This window comes from Nannobrachium achirus, assembly GCF_963921795.1.
Source record: "Nannobrachium achirus genome assembly, chromosome: 4".
In the NCBI taxonomy this organism is placed as follows: Eukaryota; Metazoa; Chordata; class Actinopteri; order Myctophiformes; family Myctophidae; genus Nannobrachium; species Nannobrachium achirus.
In genome coordinates this window covers 65,283,723-65,304,549 of record NC_137813.1, presented here as the reverse complement: position 1 = coordinate 65,304,549, position 20,827 = coordinate 65,283,723, and the positions used below count along the sequence as shown (strand labels likewise).

Below are 20,827 nucleotides of genomic sequence, written 5' to 3'. Positions count from 1 at the left end.
TAGAAATAGACCTGCCAACAAAGCAGGATTTATCTTAAAACAAAATTTAAATTCGACTTCCCTTCTGTGATAATAATGTGATAATCAAAGACCTTTTTTCAACATATTTTATTCCCCAAAGTCAAATACATTATTGTTTTTGTGACCGTAGGTCGCAGTTTAGTTGTGACCGTAGGTCGCAGTTTAGTATCAAAACCTCCACCGGCCGTCCGTCCGTCGGTCGGTCACACGTCACACGTCACACCTTTGCCCTGCTCATATCTCCGCATCAGTATGACATCACACTGCTGACATAGTGTGATGTCATACTGATGCTGTTGGTTTCTGCACTGATCATTTATACAATTCAGCTGTGTTTGCTCGTGTCATCATGATGAGGTCATAAATCAGTCATGCCCAAATATAGATTTTACGGGTTTACATGCTTACTCAGTTATTCGTTATGTGAAAGTCCTATGACGTCTATGATATCTGACATCATCATACATACATTCCCTTTTATGCCCATAAATGGAGATCCCCTCTGTAGAACCAGCCACTGACATCACTGTAATGTCAGGGGAACCAAATCCCTTTTATGCCCATATATGGAGATCCCTGTGATGCCAGGGGAACCAAATCCCTTTTATGCCCATATATGGAGATATGGAGATCCCTGTGTTGCCAGGGTAACCAAATCCATTTTATGCCCATATATGGAGATCCCTGTGATGCCAGGGGAACCAAATCCCTTTTATGCCCATATATGGAGATCCCTTATGTCATCAATATTAAGCCCATATCTGTGAATATCTATGGGTACCAGATGTCTCCATATATGGTTAAATGGTCCGATATACATCACTGGCCAGAAGACCAAGAAATGGTGCAACCTCGCCCTTTGCTTTTCTCCCTTAGGCATCTTACTGGTAGGTAGTTTAATGAGGAATGCAGTATGGTGGTAGGTAGGTAGTTATGGCCTTTGATGTAAGATTTTCACTTTCTAGGATAACTATATTTGCTATTCCCAGATGATGCCCTTTTAGGGTACCCCTCATGCCCATATATGGAGATCCCCAGGCTTTACTAATTAACATAAGTTTTATGCCCATATATGGAGATCATTGTCCCAATGTCATCAGATATATGGGCATAAATGGACACAGGCAAACTAGATGGGCTGTATGGATATCCAGATGTGTGATGTAAGTGTTTTATTCCAAATGTGGCACCCCACAGACATATTTCCAGAAACAAAATCCCTTTAATGCCCATATATGGAGATTTCTGATGTCATCAATCCCAGGCCCTGTAAAAAACATGGTTGCTATGGTAAACAGTTGGTTGCTAGGGTAAACAGTTGGTTGCTAGGGTAAGAAAACATGGTTGCTATGGTAAACAATTGGTTGCTAGGGTAAACAGTTGGTTGCTAGGGTAAAAAACATGGTTGCTGTAGTAAACAGTTGGTTACTAGGGTAAACAGTTGGTTGCTAAGGTAAAAAACATGGTTGCTATGGTAAACAGTTGGTTAGTAGGGTAAACCTTCAATGATTTTGACATCTTGTTACTAATCTGTCGGTAGATAATGCCGGTCTTATATAAGGGTCATTTGTGTATGGTGTGATGTCATACTGATGTCAGCAGTGTGACAGGAGATAAGCGACCAACGGTCGCTTATCTCCCGATTAGGGAGTCTTACTGGTATCAAAACCTCCACCGGCCGTCCGTCCGTCGGTCGGTCACACGTCACACGTCACACCTTTGCCCTGCTCATATCTCCGCATCAGTATGACATCACACTGCTGACATAGTGTGATGTCATACTGATGCTGTTGGTTTCTGCACTGATCATTTATACAATTCAGCTGTGTTTGCTCGTGTCATCATGATGAGGTCATAAATCAGTCATGCCCAAATATAGATTTTACGGGTTTACATGCTTACTCAGTTATTCGTTATGTGAAAGTCCTATGACGTCTATGATATCTGACATCATCATACATACATTCCCTTTTATGCCCATAAATGGAGATCCCCTCTGTAGAACCAGCCACTGACATCACTGTAATGTCAGGGGAACCAAATCCCTTTTATGCCCATATATGGAGATCCCTGTGATGCCAGGGGAACCAAATCCCTTTTATGCCCATATATGGAGATATGGAGATCCCTGTGTTGCCAGGGTAACCAAATCCATTTTATGCCCATATATGGAGATCCCTGTGATGCCAGGGGAACCAAATCCCTTTTATGCCCATATATGGAGATCCCTTATGTCATCAATATTAAGCCCATATCTGTGAATATCTATGGGTACCAGATGTCTCCATATATGGTTAAATGGTCCGATATACATCACTGGCCAGAAGACCAAGAAATGGTGCAACCTCGCCCTTTGCTTTTCTCCCTTAGGCATCTTACTGGTAGGTAGTTTAATGAGGAATGCAGTATGGTGGTAGGTAGGTAGTTATGGCCTTTGATGTAAGATTTTCACTTTCTAGGATAACTATATTTGCTATTCCCAGATGATGCCCTTTTAGGGTACCCCTCATGCCCATATATGGAGATCCCCAGGCTTTACTAATTAACATAAGTTTTATGCCCATATATGGAGATCATTGTCCCAATGTCATCAGATATATGGGCATAAATGGACACAGGCAAACTAGATGGGCTGTATGGATATCCAGATGTGTGATGTAAGTGTTTTATTCCAAATGTGGCACCCCACAGACATATTTCCAGAAACAAAATCCCTTTAATGCCCATATATGGAGATTTCTGATGTCATCAATCCCAGGCCCTATAAAAAAATGGTTGCTATGGTAAACAGTTGGTTGCTAGGGTAAACAGTTGGTTGCTAGGGTAAGAAAACATGGTTGCTATGGTAAACAATTGGTTGCTAGGGTAAACAGTTCATTGCTAGGGTAAAAAAACATGGTTGCTGTGGTAAACAGTTGGTTACTAGGGTAAACAGTTGGTTGCTAAGGTAAAAAACATGGTTGCTATGGTAAACAGTTGGTTAGTAGGGTAAACCTTCAATGATTTTGACATCTTGTTACTAATCTGTCGGTAGATAATGCCGGTCTTATATAAGGGTCATTTGTGTACGGTGTGATGTCATACTGATGTCAGCAGTGTGACAGGAGATAAGCGACCAACGGTCGCTTATCTCCCGATTAGGGAGTCTTACTGGTATCAAAACCTCCACCGGCCGTCCGTCCGTCGGTCGGTCACACGTCACACGTCACACCTTTGCCCTGCTCATATCTCCGCATCAGTATGACATCACACTGCTGACATAGTGTGATGTCATACTGATGCTGTTGGTTTCTGCACAGATCATTTATACAATTCAGCTGTGTTTGCTCGTGTCATCATGATGAGGTCATAAATCAGTCATGCCCAAATATAGATTTTACGGGTTTACATGCTTACTCAGTTATTCGTTATGTGAAAGTCCTATGACGTCTATGATATCTGACATCATCATACATACATTCCCTTTTATGCCCATAAATGGAGATCCCCTCTGTAGAACCAGCCACTGACATCACTGTAATGTCAGGGGAACCAAATCCCTTTTATGCCCATATATGGAGATCCCTGTGATGCCAGGGGAACCAAATCCCTTTTATGCCCATATATGGAGATATGGAGATCCCTGTGTTGCCAGGGTAACCAAATCCATGTTATGCCCATATATGGAGATCCCTGTGATGCCAGGGGAACCAAATCCCTTTTATGCCCATATATGGAGATCCCTTATGTCATCAATATTAAGCCCATATCTGTGAATATCTATGGGTACCAGATGTCTCCATATATGGTTAAATGGTCCGATATACATCACTGGCCAGAAGACCAAGAAATGGTGCAACCTCGCCCTTTGCTTTTCTCCCTTAGGCATCTTACTGGTAGGTAGTTTAATGAGGAATGCAGTATGGTGGTAGGTAGGTAGTTATGGCCTTTGATGTAAGATTTTCACTTTCTAGGATAACTATATTTGCTATTCCCAGATGATGCCCTTTTAGGGTACCCCTCATGCCCATATATGGAGATCCCCAGGCTTTACTAATTAACATAAGTTTTATGCCCATATATGGAGATCATTGTCCCAATGTCATCAGATATATGGGCATAAATGGACACAGGCAAACTAGATGGGCTGTATGGATATCCAGATGTGTGATGTAAGTGTTTTATTCCAAATGTGGCACCCCACAGACATATTTCCAGAAACAAAATCCCTTTAATGCCCATATATGGAGATTTCTGATGTCATCAATCCCAGGCCCTGTAAAAAACATGGTTGCTATGGTAAACAGTTGGTTGCTAGGGTAAACAGTTGGTTGCTAGGGTAAGAAAACATGGTTGCTATGGTAAACAATTGGTTGCTAGGGTAAACAGTTCATTGCTAGGGTAAAAAAAACATGGTTGCTGTGGTAAACAGTTGGTTACTAGGGTAAACAGTTGGTTGCTAAGGTAAAAAACATGGTTGCTATGGTAAACAGTTGGTTAGTAGGGTAAACCTTCAATGATTTTGACATCTTGTTACTAATCTGTCGGTAGATAATGCCGGTCTTATATAAGGGTCATTTGTGTACGGTGTGATGTCATACTGATGTCAGCAGTGTGACAGGAGATAAGCGACCAACGGTCGCTTATCTCCCGATTAGGGAGTCTTACTGGTATCAAAACCTCCACCGGCCGTCCGTCCGTCGGTCGGTCACACGTCACACGTCACACCTTTGCCCTGCTCATATCTCCGCATCAGTATGACATCACACTGCTGACATAGTGTGATGTCATACTGATGCTGTTGGTTTCTGCACAGATCATGTATACAATTCAGCTGTGTTTGCTCGTGTCATCATGATGAGGTCATAAATCAGTCATGCCCAAATATAGATTTTACGGGTTTACATGCTTACTCAGTTATTCGTTATGTGAAAGTCCTATGACGTCTATGATATCTGACATCATCATACATACATTCCCTTTTATGCCCATAAATGGAGATCCCCTCTGTAGAACCAGCCACTGACATCACTGTAATGTCAGGGGAACCAAATCCCTTTTATGCCCATATATGGAGATCCCTGTGATGCCAGGGGAACCAAATCCCTTTTATGCCCATATATGGAGATATGGAGATCCCTGTGTTGCCAGGGTAACCAAATCCATGTTATGCCCATATATGGAGATCCCTGTGATGCCAGGGGAACCAAATCCCTTTTATGCCCATATATGGAGATCCCTTATGTCATCAATATTAAGCCCATATCTGTGAATATCTATGGGTACCAGATGTCTCCATATATGGTTAAATGGTCCGATATACATCACTGGCCAGAAGACCAAGAAATGGTGCAACCTCGCCCTTTGCTTTTCTCCCTTAGGCATCTTACTGGTAGGTAGTTTAATGAGGAATGCAGTATGGTGGTAGGTAGGTAGTTATGGCCTTTGATGTAAGATTTTCACTTTCTAGGATAACTATATTTGCTATTCCCAGATGATGCCCTTTTAGGGTACCCCTCATGCCCATATATGGAGATCCCCAGGCTTTACTAATTAACATAAGTTTTATGCCCATATATGGAGATCATTGTCCCAATGTCATCAGATATATGGGCATAAATGGACACAGGCAAACTAGATGGGCTGTATGGATATCCAGATGTGTGATGTAAGTGTTTTATTCCAAATGTGGCACCCCACAGACATATTTCCAGAAACAAAATCCCTTTAATGCCCATATATGGAGATTTCTGATGTCATCAATCCCAGGCCCTGTAAAAAACATGGTTGCTATGGTAAACAGTTGGTTGCTAGGGTAAACAGTTGGTTGCTAGGGTAAGAAAACATGGTTGCTATGGTAAACAATTGGTTGCTAGGGTAAACAGTTGGTTGCTAGGGTAAAAAAACATGGTTGCTGTGGTAAACAGTTGGTTACTAGGGTAAACAGTTGGTTGCTAAGGTAAAAAACATGGTTGCTATGGTAAACAGTTGGTTAGTAGGGTAAACCTTCAATGATTTTGACATCTTGTTACTAATCTGTCGGTAGATAATGCCGGTCTTATATAAGGGTCATTTGTGTACGGTGTGATGTCATACTGATGTCAGCAGTGTGACAGGAGATAAGCGACCAACGGTCGCTTATCTCCCGATTAGGGAGTCTTACTGGTAATATAGCTCTGTCTCTGTGTGTGACAGTATATATAGGCCTATATAACAAAAAAATATTATAAGAAAATACGAATTTTTAATTTTTTTCAATCGATTTTTTTGTCCTCCCCACCACCAGGGGAGCTGCAGCTCCCTCAGCACCCCACTTCCAGCGCCCTTTGCTGGTCGTAGAAAACTGAATGCATTGAGGTTATTGATGCAAAACGCTGAATGTTCAGGAGAAATGGAAACAACTTGGCCAGACTAGGGATGTTTCAATAGAACCCTTTGACCGACTGCAGCGGTTTACTTGTACCAGTCTGGAACCACCTCCAGTGACGTGAACAATGCTGTAGCCTCGTAAATCGCCCACTTCCGGAAAACATTCTCATTTAAGTCGGTTGCTTACTAGGCTAGCAATGCTGTAGCCTACCAATACAATATCGCATCAGCTTTTGAATAATTATCTATGGAAAGCGAGCGCAGTTTAATCCTTTATATTGGAATACACAATCCCTGAGCACAGTTAAGAGTAATAGCGAAGAAAGACAGGTATGAACTCAAACTGTCTGCGCACTGTCTGTGAAGAATGCCGTGGAGATGTATGATTGATTTAATAGGCTACTTTATTAGCATTTTTGGAGGAAGAAAACACAGGAAAGGAGTGGGACAGGATGGCATTTTTTTTTTTTTTTACTCTGGCCCAGGATTGGGACGGGACGTGACGGGAGTGAAACTCCACTCCTGTGTCATATCCTCTATCCAGGATGTCAGACGAACAAAATGATACCACGCATGTTTTGTCTCTTAATCACCTGGCCATGGACTACTGGGAACAACATGTTGTCTACTACTCTTCCTGCTGGCCATACACATCTTAACAAGAGCTCCCTTATAGTAAGTTTAATTTATATTAAATCAAATAGATACATAATGGAAACTTGGAACAGGATTGATGACTGGAGCTGAAATGTGTGTAAAGTCTTCTGCACTGTTTAGTGAGTATTTTTCTCATTATGTTTCCATTCTGCTTGACTGAACTCAGAGTAAACTGAGATCATAAGTCAGGTCAGAAAGACAGTGGAGAGAGGGGTGGATGAACCAGGTTCAGCTGGAGGAGTATAGCCTTTTTTATTATTATGTAGCCTGCTCTACTCAGAGATCCACCAGGAGTTTATGTGTTAAAGTATTATGCTGAAGTGCCTGACATGAAAAAGACAGAATAATCTCTGTCTGATCAAAACACTTACATCAAGGGTGTCCAAAGTATTGGCCCGGGGGCCATTTGCGGCCGAGGATGAATTTTATACGGCCCGCAGCTTCATTCCTAAATTGTTTTATAAACGGCCCGCCAGCACCGTCAAACAAGGATATTTTCCAAGAGTATAATTTATTAGGAGTCCTTGTTCCATGTTGTCTCATTCCAAAGGGGTCAAAGAAAGGCTATTTTATTTTTTACCTTGCACGTCTGGTTACATTTGCTAATGTGAAATAAGGCTGTGTTTGTGTTTTGTTCACACACAGCACACACCTGACAAAAGACCATTGACTTTCAATATTGATGATGACCAGGGCATGAATTTCATGGAGGCCATGGCCGCTGTTGCCCCTCAGACTGGCCTTGTGCCCCTCAATCCAATGGCATGACCTGAGGCCACAGTGGCCTTAATGCCCCAGCTGACTGTACCACTTTCTCCTCTTGTCAATATGTAGATAGTTGGCACCGGTGTCTCTTTCTTGTCATGTAGACAGTGTCTTTTGTTGAGATTCAGAAATCTTAACTCCCAGAGTCCCCGTCTTTAAACCAATCCAGTGACTATGAATACCATCATTTATCTATTTGGACTAAAATCTTGTTTTATTTGATGGCCTTCCTGCCCTGGCATTTGGCCTTTGTGCCCTCAAAAAAAAAAAAAAAACTCCAAATGCCAAGTGGCTAAAATGACACAATTCCAGGCCTGATGATGACGATAATTTAATACAATTGTTTAAATGCGATGCGACTTTGTTATGTGGCAGACACCGAGGCGGTATGGACCAGACTAGAAGAGGAGCTGATGAGAAGGAACCTCACAACAGGTGCTTATTGTTATTTTGCTATGTAAATAATATACACCCTGGAAAATATATAGACACCCTGTTTTTTTCCTGCTTCATTTACAGAAGAAAAATAACTTATTTGTATTTACACTGTCTTATTTTCTTTTTTCCTTTTATTTTTTGGTCAGAAGCTGCCAAGGCTCAGCTGCAAAGGCTCTTGCTGAGGAGGACATAGAAGTCAAAGTCAGAACAAAGAGGACACATTCAGCATTGGAGAGGGGCAGGGACATGCTGGGCCCCTGATTCAGCCAGGGAAAAAGAGTTGGAGAGGCCCTCATTGCGCGCTATAGAGAGAGATCTCTCTCTATTAGCGCTGCTGCTGCTCAAAGATTTGCCATTTAAGATCATGACACTGACAAGCCAGTGGGCCAATTACATGAGTTATATTTCGTCGTTGTCGGGTGGAAACCTTGTATTTCCAAAACCGTTTGTTTTGTATTTATCATTTTAAAAATGATGTGGCGTTGTGTGCTTGTAGATCGGCTGTTTTCACTACTTTTGCAAACAGTTTAATTTGTACTTTTGTGCAAACAAGTTTAATTTTTTCCTAATGGCCAGCCTGGACCGGCCGGGAATGAACCGGCCAGTTGTCCCGCTTTTCCCAACGGCCAGCACGTCCCTGGAGAGGGGGTTCGCAAAGAATCTGAGCTCTACAAAGCTCTACCATGATCTCAGCGCGTTTGTAACGGAGGTATCTTAACCATTACTCCAAAGGGATATCCCTATGGAACGAGGGCAGATACTAGACTTTTGAGGCTTCAGGCTGGTGCTGCGACTCTCTCCGCCACACGTTCAGTGACCAGTCCAGTGGTGGAACAGAAAGTAAACTTTACCAATGCTTTCTGACTTGGCAGCGAGGTATCTCTGTGTGCAAGCATCATCCACACCCTCAGAGTGTTCATTTTCCTCTGCTACTCGCACACAAAAGGTGAGACTTTTAATTTAAAATTGTAAAAAAAAAAAAAGAAGATCAGTAAATGCCTTAGTATTAAACAGTGACTAACAGTCCCTTTTGCCCTGAAAACCATGTGCACTGACTGATTTTATTTTTTACATTATCTAATTTGTTGTTGCAGTTATATGAGTTTACGTACTGTAAGAGAAGTTAAAATACATAAAACGCCATGCTGGAAGTTAAAGCCATTTTCAAAAAATAAAACAAAACGATGTGTATCGTAACTAAGTTAGTTTTCTTTTTAAAAATGGGAATACTTTTTTTTCCAGGAACAGGTATTGAAATCAAGGTATAAATATTGGATAAAAAAATGTTAACGATACCCAGCCCTATATACTAATGAGGCATACTGAAGGCAGACCAAGGTTTAAATGTAGGAATTAGAGTGCCTGGTGTAAAAAGGTTTTTAAAGCAGTTTTGAAATCCAAGGATCTTTTTTTGTTTTTACTTGTTGCGACCGTCAGGTCGCAAGTTACTATGAAAAGCTCCACCGGCTGTCTGCCCGTCACGTCACACTTTTGCCCCTACTCTTATCTCTGGCACCGTTGCCCATATCCATGCCAAACTTTGCACACGCACTCCTTGGATGGCAAATCACAACCTCCCCTGATTTCTCACATGGTCCTCTTCTAGCGCCACCATCAGGCCACTTTTTGCAAAACACATTTTTGGACACTGCTCCTACAAATGTTGGCCTAAAATCATGCAAAGCGGTACACAGTATCTCTGAAGTCATGTCATCAACATGGATCTGTCCCATTTCCCATATTCCCACCTTATAGAGTTTGTGTAAATGTTAAGTATCTTATATATTAACATTTTGGTTGAAAACAAAAACAAAAAAGGAAATGGTGCCCACTCTTCCTGTTACTGAGCTAAAGGGAGTGTGAACCAGCCTTTAGTCAAGACAAGAGTGATACAGGTCCAAATCAACTGTTAATAAACACAATGCATGAGCATGGACATCTGTTTGACACACTGGTAGATGGACTTAAAACCAGAGAATCAGGCTTGGATTAATGTGGTTCTATTGTATACTAGAATGTATTAACAGTATCTTATGAGAGGACAATGAACACAAGACAGTCCTTCAGTCAGTCAAGACAATCCATTCCATTTATAAGTGATTTCTCCTCCTTGTGGTCTGTAAATGTACTGCAATTGAACAGAACATCATTTTATGTGAACAAAGAACAAGATGCTTAATTGGTATTCACAGTGATTGTTGTGTATGTGTTTGGATTCATCAAGGCCCCTAAACTTTATTCCATTCTGTAATAATGTTAAAATCAAACACATATTTGTGCAATACTGGACAACAATCATGTAGAGTTCACTCTTCTCAGTCGCTTACTAAATATAAATATGTCTATATTATCACAATTATTATGTGTCATTGTGGTCCCTGAGCGCTTAACTCTAAGTGCTATACTTTGGCTGTTGGGAAATAGGCGATCTACAAGCTCACAACATGTCGCAATAGATCTGCAATTTTATTAAGATTTGTATACATTTTGTAAATTGGAAAATTGAACTGAACTGAAATGCTACATTCTGCATAATGAGTAGGTCCTACTTTTACTTTTGGTATGACAAGAATAGTTTTGAATATTTAAATGTTACGTAACACAAGTAGGCCTAAGTATTTCAGCATTGTGGTATTGATACCTCTAGTAAAACAATTGAGTATATAGCCTATTTCTTCCACCACTGGACCTCAGTGTGAAACAGATCTCAGAGCTATTATCATTAATTCCATATCAAAAGTTTAAAACTCTATAAACTTGATACAGTGAGGACCTAATATAAATCAAACCTGTCCAGTTTGACATACAGTATGTCCTTCATACAGATGGTTGGTCTACATTCTAATATAACATGATCTGTGTTATTATAAGTTAATATGGTGGTTAAGTACTTTATTGAAACCTGTAAAGACTTTGATATACAAAACTCCCAGCAAACATTTTGAGGTATATTAGACGTCTAATATACGTCTAAACTTATACTAGACGTCTAAGTTTGTATAAAAATGGTCTACCAGAGGTATAGATATGCAAGTTTTTTAGACGTCTAAACTTAGACTAGACGTCTAATATACGTCTAATAGAATTAACTAACTAACTAAATTTAGACCCAGGTATAAACTTAGACGTCTATTAGACGTCTAGTCTAAGTTTAGACGTCTAAAAAACTTGCATATCTATACCTCTGGTAGACCATTTTTTATACGTATAAACTTAGACTTCTAGTACAAATTGTTTAGTGGGCTGCATCTCATTCCAGTGGAGATGTTCAGCTGTTCATATATGATGTACAAAACCACTGTGAACATAAATATGAAGCTCAATGCGGGTTCAAACAAATCAAGGATTTAAAAAAGTGATGATGATGATGATGATGTCATGATTATGGAACCCATGTTTCTATGGAGATGTGTGTTGAATTTTATAGAACAGATTCAGAGTGCTTCATCCAACCAAAATGAGTCACTTTGAGGACAACTAATACAGTACACTCTGTTGTAGGAATGAGGGCCGTCCACTTAAGGGCGCTATGCTATCACACAGGAGGAAACATCAGAAGGAATGAAGCTTCTGCTGATAAGTTGGGTTGGGTTCCATCAAAACCAGTAGAAAGTCCAATTGCTGATTACCATGGATACCAGGCTGGGTGTAAACACACTGACACACATTTTATTATTGGAAATAAGGTTTGTAATTCATCAGAGCAGTCTACTTTGCATCAACATCATACAAGTATTGTGTTCAGGTCTCTTTAGGTCAATGTTAGTTCTCCTGACTTGCAGCCAGTTTATTATTCAGAGGATATATTACAGAAAACACCTAGAAGTATGTGTTAAAGTCTCTACGGTCTCAGTTTTAGTCAGAAGAACATGACATGTTTTCTTTATGAAATGAAAGCAGCTGTGTTGACAACACTGAGCCAGCTTCTTTTGTATTTCTTTCCTCATCCCTCTGTTTCTACCCTTATTCGCTCATTTATTCTGCACATCACTCTATTTTACCTTTGTTTTGTTCTTTTTGGGGTTTCTATTATATTAACCTTATCATAGTTCTCCGACTCTACAGTTCTGTTCTCTTACGTGTTTCTTCACTCCAATTCTGATATTATCACTAAAATAAGATTGTGTCCATTACAAGCAATGATGTTGCTACAAATGTTTATTTTAAGAAGAATGCATAAATGTTGAATATTCACTTCATGTGTCAGCCTTTATTTAATTTTACATTTTAGAAGACGTCATCCAAACCCAATGATGTATGCAAACGTAAAAAAACAAACAAACAAACGCAATTTAAGCCATCGTCAACAGAACACCACACAATGCAATATTAAAAATGTAATATCAACTCAGCATGAAAGTTAAACATGTTTGTTGTATCATCAATATGAAAGTTCTGTTGTACAGCATTGTTGTAAAATATTTGTCCTGATTTACATTGTTTGAATTTGGTGTTGAATGTAAAAGTTAAATTTTGAACATGTGAAGAATAATCCCAAAGTCTTAACAATTCAAAATCCCAATACGGATCTTTGCTTTCACATGAAGGCTTTCTCTCTCTCTCTCTCTCTCTCTCTCTTTTTTTTTTTTTTTTGCAGACAAATTCTGTTTCTCAAAAGAAAAGGTTACATTCATTTTCACTATGTAAACAAAGCCAAATTCAACTTCAGTTAATTCTAAACCTCCAAATAAACAAACGGTTTATGAAGGCTGTCTTACTGTACAACAGTGTTTATACTCACGGACACATGCGTGCACCAGTGAGCACGTGAGCACACACGCACACACATATTATGGGTTTTTCTTTTATTTTACTTTTTGAAAATGACGTGTTGTGTGCTTGTAGATCTGTGTTCGCTGAATATTTCTCCCCAGAACAGGGATGCAATGTTTAATGTGGTTTCATGCACACACTGACATCTCTATATCTTCACAGAGAGACATGTCTCTGCTTGGCAGATTTTGATATCAAAGGTTTTGGCATCACCAGCCTTTCCAATACCAAAATAAGGGTAGAGTTTCTCAGTGAAAGTGTCTTTATAAGTGAAGATGTGAGTCATGTCTTCAGAGTCGTAGAAGGACACCTCCCCCCTGTCATAGTCCAGCTGGACTCTGATCCTCTGAGGATTTCTCTTCAATGGGAGGGTTTCTCCATCACCATCAGTGTACTTCCCACTACTGTGCAATAAACACCAGAATCCATATGATGGTGAGAGATATAGCTCTCCCTTCCTGTCAATAGACTCTTCAGCCAAACCTACAGTCCAGTCAATATGCTCTCCAACTTCAACCTCCCAGCTGTGTTCTCCTGAACTGAAGCCCTCTGAACCCAGAACAGTGGCATACTTAGTGTTCCTCTCTGGGTTGTCAGGAAGCTGCTGGTTTGTGTCTGTCTGTCTCACACTGGTCAGGTCTTCAGACAGACAGAGCCAGGGGTTTGCTGTGTTTGGGTCCAGAATGACAGGAGTGAACTTGACCTTCTCCTTCATCTTCTCCCACACTCTGAAGGTCAGGTTTTCCAGGTGTTTGGCCGCCTCTATCAGAGCTCCAGAGACCAGCTGTGGTTCTGACAGTTTACACTGGACTCTGGCGCTGGTCTGAGTGTGTTTATAACTGCTGAGAAATGACACACTGGGTTTCTGCAGCTCTTGTTCTACAGCAGAGATGTTGTCTGAGAGAGAGGAGATCTGCTCCTGAATGATCTTCATCTCTCTGCTGACAATCTCCCCCTTCTGCTCCTCTTCCTCCCTCAGAGCAGCCAGTCTGGTCTTCTCTTCCTCTCTCAGGAACTGGTGCATCTTTTTAAACTCTTCTTTGATCTGCTTCTCTGTGGTCACCACCTGCTTCTTGTTGTGTTGAACCACATCATTGTATTTCTGTTCAACCTCTTCGTATTTGTTCCTCTTGTCCTGTAGAGACTTGAGGTCAGGCTTCAGTTGGTCCTTCAGGTTGTTGACTGCTTGTCCAATAGGAAGCAGCCTGTGACCAGTGTGGTGAGGGAAGTCACATAAATGACACACAGCTCTCTCTTCGTCCTCACAGAACAGTTTAGGCTCCTCTGGATGTTTACTACAAAACACCTTGACTTTCTCCTCACATGACTCAGCTTTCTGTCTCTCAAAATAAAAGTCTGCTAGTTCTTTAAGTTTAAAGTCAATTGCTGCGCCCTTTGATGCTTTTCTCTTACAAATGGGACAGTTCTTCTTCTCAGTTTGTTCCCAGAATTTCTTCAAGCAGTTTGAACAGAAGCTGTGATGACAGCTCAGAGATACAGGGTCTCTGAAAGTCTCTGAACACACATAGCAGTTCAGGTAGCATTCAAGGAAGGTTTTCTCTGCCATTTCCGTTGGTTTGCAAAGTGTCTTTAAATAACACGACTCACCAGCTCACATCCAACATCAACTCACTGACAAGAGAGTCTCCAAACAGTGCTGTAGAGAAAACAAAATAATGTTCAATAAGTGTGATTTTATCCAGTATCACCTAAATCCCATAAACCTGTATTGTTGGGTATACTGTAAATGGTACAGCTTTGAATTGCATCACAGCAAAGTTTAGCAATGATAGCATTTACTCTAAGCTGTCTTACCTTGTGAATCACCTAAATCCTATATTGAACATTATTCCCATGGTCTACACCAAATATATTTGCTGAAAATAGCCGATCTACAATCTCACAATGCGCCACAATGCAATGCGAGCTTGTAATTCAACTCTTTTCTGTGAATGTTCAAAGTGGTTAAGTGCTATGATGCCTCTCAACATAACCCTCCATCTAACTGTCAAAAATTAACGACCCTCCCCAAGATAAGATGAACCCTCCCTAGGGGTGTCACAGTATATTGTGATATTAAAATTTGACAACAATATTCTTTAAATACTGAGAGAAGATACATATTTTAGTGTGCTGATTAAGTTTACAATAACAATACACAGTCTGGATGTCATCCTGAATGACATTCAAAACAGAGTAGCTCTATAATTAAAAACAGCTGTGTTTGGAGGAATGCCAGCAATGGGAATAAAACAGGTGAGTGTAATCAAAGGTTCATTTATATTCAAAAAGACCTGTTTATGTCATCACGCAGCATGTTTCTGTTCACAGGAAGTAATTAAGGGTTATTTTCAATGTTGTTATATCTGGTGTTAGGAATGCTCATATGATTACTAGCCACAAATTGCAACACTAGATTTTTTTTAATCTGATGAATCTAGGGTTGCAATACCTCCCATAGGCAGCCAATGCATCAAAACGGATTTTAGCTATCTGAGTATTAAACGACGTCAAACTCACCAATATTGGGGCTGTATGGAAAGCTTGGAGTATCCTCTTTCTATCTGCAAAGTGTTTGTTTCATAAAAACCCAGCGTAATGTTATGAGCTACTTTCTATCAAGAAATTCAGTTCAGGTGATAATTTTTTCTAAGTGCTGGAGTTTGGAAGTGCTTGTGGGAAGTCACTCAGCAGTCCTGTGTACCAGCTGGTTCTAAATGTCACATAGCAGGGACATGGTGTTATAGAAGACGAGCGCTTCCAAAGTTCAACACTTAAGAAAAAAAAAACATGTCTGCTCAGATTTATTGGATTTTTATGAAAAACACTTTGCAGATATAAAGATACTCCAAGCTTTTCATACAGCCCCATTATTGGTGAGTTTGACATTGTGTAATACAATCAGATAGCAAAAAACTGTTTTGATGCATTGGCTGCCTATGGGAGGTATTGCACCCATAGATTCATCAGATTAAAAAAAGTCTAGTGTTGCAATTTGCGGCTATAGGGTGTGCCAAATGTAGTTCTAAGAGCGGCCATTTCTTGGGTAAACACAGCCTTACACAGGTGTTCTGATTGGAGTAAAGCATTAGTTCTATGCAATCAAACAATTGAAACACCTGTGTTTTTACCCAAGAAATGGCCGCTAAGGACTACAATGACGTAGCCGCTGGCACACACTATACGATTACCACGGATAAGCTCTAGGATTGAAAAAAGTGTGAAAAACATATTTTTAATTTCACTGGGTCTTTAAAATTTTAGCACAGTTTGTATAGCTTGTTCCCAGAATGTTTTCAGGCAGTTACATCATTGTCTTTGATTTGAAACTATCTTTAAATAATAATAAGAATCCCCAATTCACATTCCACTCCACTGACTATGTCTCCAAACAAAGCAGAGGGTGATAGGTTCAGGACTTGTTTGAAAGACATTATAAGATTATGGTTATATTCTATTAAAGACAGAAATACACAATCAAATACAATATGGGGGGGGGGCGTCTCTAGTGATTGCTGCATTTCACAAATAACAACCAATAAAAGTCAACATATGCAATCATGAACGTAAACTCACTTCAGTGACGCATAACCATACTGTGTTGTGTAGACTCAGACTCCTGGATAGGCCTCTCAGTTGGAGCTGTTTCTTCTGCTGCTGCTAAACATTTACTGAGGGAACTCAGGCAGCCACTGATCAGGTGTAAGTGGGAGCAGGTGAGAGGGGTGGAGCCAATTCATGGGGATTGAGAGTGACAGCAGTGGAGAGGGGTGGAGCCAGTCCAGGGACAATAGGCCAGGGGGAAGGGTTGGTGACTAATATTTCTACACATTAATGACATTTATTTCAAGTTCAGTCAGATAACTCACAAATAGAATGAACCAATAAAGAATGAACCAATCTAGAATGAATGAACCAATAATAGGCTATTTTATTATTGAAACATGTGAAGGCAAGTGTATATGTATTTAATCTTGACGTTCAGGCTTTTTCTCCCTGCTCAGCACAATTAGAAAACCAGGATTAAACATTATAATACTCTTTTTTTTTCCTACGGAACATTGTCCTTAATTAAGAGTAAACTGAAAACAGAAGTCTGTTCAGAAAGAACTGAGTGCATGAACCAGGATCAACTGAGAGAAGGACTTTTTCCCATTAAAACACAACAATTATTCAAGTCCCAAAACAAATGAGCACAAACCAAACCTGACAGCACCTCTGAAGCAGCTGGTCCTTTCTTTGGCCAGCAATCTGACCTCCATCACTCTTCATTCTGAACCGATAACTCAACAAAAACAAAATAAAATTAAATTCACATTAAATGAATCCTGATAAAACAACTTGACCTTAACAAAAGTTAACTTAATGTAAATATGTACACTCCAATCAGTAACCTTTTCACCAAATTTGCAATAAATAAAAATAGGCCTATGTCATTGTACCGGTTCTAGGGGACTGCCCCATATAGGCTAGTGACTTTGGGACCCAAAATTAGAGATACCCCTACCGGAGGTAGGACCAAACACAACATAGTTTTTCCTCATCTCTAAGGTCTCTTATACATGAAATGGATTCTTGTATAAAAATATTTTACTGCAAAAGTGGTGAAATTGATATATAAAGTTATACACCCCAAACTAAAAATTAAGCCTGTCCGTCTGGGGGTTGAGGCATATAAACCCATGTAGATTCACAATGGAAGCTCTGACTGAGAGGTTTGAAACTTGGCATACTTGATGCTATGACATCCCTCTACATTCTACAGAAGACCTAATGTCAACATCTAAATTGAAATGGGAGTTATAGTCATTTGAACACATACCTACAATAGGCGAAAATGTAAATCTATGTAGAGTGCTCTTTTCACTTTGTAGTGACTCGGCCATGGATTGCCATATCAACACATATGAGGGCTTGTTTGAAAGGTGTGGTTCTACTGAACTGAGCAATACCAATCGTGTAAAGGTAGCTTGTATACTCATGGAGTTATATCACTAAACGTATATGGTGTCCCAAATGCATCCTGAACAATAGTGCAGAGAGAAATGCAGGCCTACAGCAGAACTCAAATTATTTAACAAACCTAGCTGAGGGAAACCAAGCTCTACACATTTGATGCTCAAGATTATCCTCATTAGCGGGGCGCCCGCTGGCCTAGTGGTCAAGGCGCATACCACATACAAGGCTATGATGCCTGCTGGCATCGCCGGTTCGATTCCCGATCCGGACGACCTTTGCCACATGTCATTCCCCATCTCTCTCCCCATTTCCTGTCAGCCTACTATCCTATCAAATAAAGGCAAAAAGCCCAAAAACAAATCTTAAAAAAAAAAAAAAAAAAAGATTATCCTCATTAGGGGGCACTGTGGCCCAGTCGGTAGAGCTGTTGCCTCACAGCTAGAAGGTCCTGGGGTCGATTCCCGCCGGAGGACGCTGTGGGCACTGGGGGGCATGTTCCCTCCTCCGCATCATCAGTGCCTATACCCTAGGTGGGGTTGGCAAAAGGGCCTTTCTGTGTGGAGTTTGCATGTTCTCCCCGTGTCTCCTAGGGTAGATACCCTCACAAAAACATGCAGTAATCCTGGTCTCTATACTGCCTCCCCCTGACCAGCCGGGGCGCCTGATGGAGGGGAAAGGAACTGATTGGAATAACGTGTTCCTTCCACGCGCTACGTCCAACTGGGGAAACTCCTCCCTGTCAGGTGACAAGAAGCGGCCTGCTCACTCCTTGTGCACTGAAGGAAGCATGAGCTCAGTTCAGGGCTCTCCCCAGGTTGGCAGAGGGAGAGCAGAGCCCAGGATTACAGCTTAGGCAATTGGCACTGGGTGAAAAATGGGTTACAAAATCGGGTGATAAAAAATAATATGAAAGAAAAGCATTATCCTCATTAAAGCAAGTCATTAAATTCGGAGCAGTTTATATAATTTAACACATTACATTCGAGCTATATTACAGTATTTGGCTCCACCTGTTCTATCTGTATCTTATAGCCTATGTGGGCTTTTTCATAAACTGACAAGTGCATCATTGCAAATATTTTGAATTGTGAAGAGATCAGAAGGACTTGCCAAATCAAGTAGCTAATCAGCTTGCTGAAGAGTGACCTAGCTTAAAGTTTCATTTAGTGTAATAGAGCTGACCATTTCACCAGAATGGAACAAGACTTAAATAGTATCACTGGTAACATGGTTACTGTAAAGAGAACCTAATGATAGTGTACGTCAGAGCATACGAGCGGAGTGGAGCGCGAGCGGCGCGGGGAGCGGAGCGGGCCGTTTTTGACGTGAGCGTGAGCGAGCGACTTTTCAAACGGGTCTGAGCGGCTTCGGAGCGCTCCTCGCAGACCTCCTCCGCTCCTGGCCGACCCTGTTGGGGCCGCGCACCGCATGTTTCCAACAAAACAGTGCCGGGTGCAGTAGTGGCAGTGCAGCCATATGTCGTTACCGCGGAGAGGAGAACAGACAGAGAATTCCCTTCATCAAGATTTCACAAAATGTATCTATATCATCCACACAAGTAGGCTAGGCAGCGGCTATGTTATAATAAGTAGCCTACCTTGTGTCAGTTAAGCCAGTCAAAGGATACGATTTTAAACGCAAGTGAGACTGATTTTGCTGAATGAAAAACACACGCCACAACTCGCCTCCCTCTCTCGGTTGTGGTGATTAGCCTAATCAATAACCAACATGATTTAATATTGCCCGTCTTAAAATACAATGATTAGATTGCCTAGATAGATCTCCATCAAGCCGAGGCTCACATTACCGCAGGCGTTTGTGTTGGATGGGAACACACTGGCGAAGGAGAAAGTGTTTCAGAATTTTTTTTTTGCTGCTTTTTGACGACCCTGAGCGGAGCGCGGAGTGAGCGGTGAGCGGAGCGATACGCAAATCGAGCGGAGCGGGGAGGAGCGGAGCGGCGGGGGGCGCGACATGAGCGAAGAGTGAACGGTACCATAGACCCCTGGAGCGCGGAGCGGCTTTCCGTCCCGCTCCACTCCGCTCGTGTGCTCTGGTGTACGTACAACATCGATACTGTACAAAGTGTTTATTATTATAATTCTTTATGTTTTAAACAGAATGGAGAGTGATCCACAAACATTCCAAATCTCATCAATGTGGTAAACATTTGGAAAAAGGAAAGAAACAAGACCCAAAATGTCAAAAAGGCCACAGCAAAAGGCCTTCAATGTACTGTATAAATTTTGCTGAACAGAGAGATGGTGATGTTCATAAAACCCATATACATAAAATTACAAATTGACATACTTACTTTCCTTCAAAATAAGGTAGTATACATTATCATGTTGTCATGGTCTGTGGCACTGTGTGGCCACACTGTGGCGCTGTGTGGCCATACTGTGTCTTGGTGTGGGCATGCTATGCCTCTTGCCTTCCAGAATTCTCACTCACCTGTCTTCACTCCCTCATCAGCCCCAAGTGCCATGCCCCTTCCACACCTGTAACCACTCCTCTCAATCATCCTACTCACTATAAGACTGGACTCATTCTTCACACACACTGCCAGTACATTGTTTGATGTCACCTTGCCTCTGCCTTGGACTTTGCATTCATGGACTTCTCGAGTGTTGCTTACTGCCTTGTGTTTGGACTTTGCACCGCTGTAAGTTTTGTCATTCATGGACTTCTCGAGTGTTGCTTACTGCCTTGTGTTTCTGTTCTGAAAAGTGTAGGTTTTTGGACTTCATGATTTAAGCAGTGTGCCTCTGTTAGGCCTTGTATTGTTTTGGACCTTTTTTGAACTGCTTTTGAGTTAAGCCTTTTTGAACTCAGTTTTTGCTTGCAACTAGTTCTGCGTATGTTT

At 41.0% G+C, this 20,827-nt stretch overlaps 1 protein-coding gene across 1 annotated transcript in view; it reads right to left on the bottom strand.

Moving 5' to 3' along the window:
* Positions 1–20,827, bottom strand: part of LOC308283110 (uncharacterized protein) — a gene marked incomplete at both ends in the record, with an annotated part of 48,643 nt that overhangs the window by 16,321 nt on the left and 11,495 nt on the right. Inside the window, one exon of the mRNA XM_080723493.1 lies at positions 14,069–14,590. Within this exon, the coding sequence (XP_080579619.1) occupies positions 14,069–14,590 (522 nt within the window). The remainder of the gene's footprint in view (positions 1–14,068; positions 14,591–20,827) is intronic.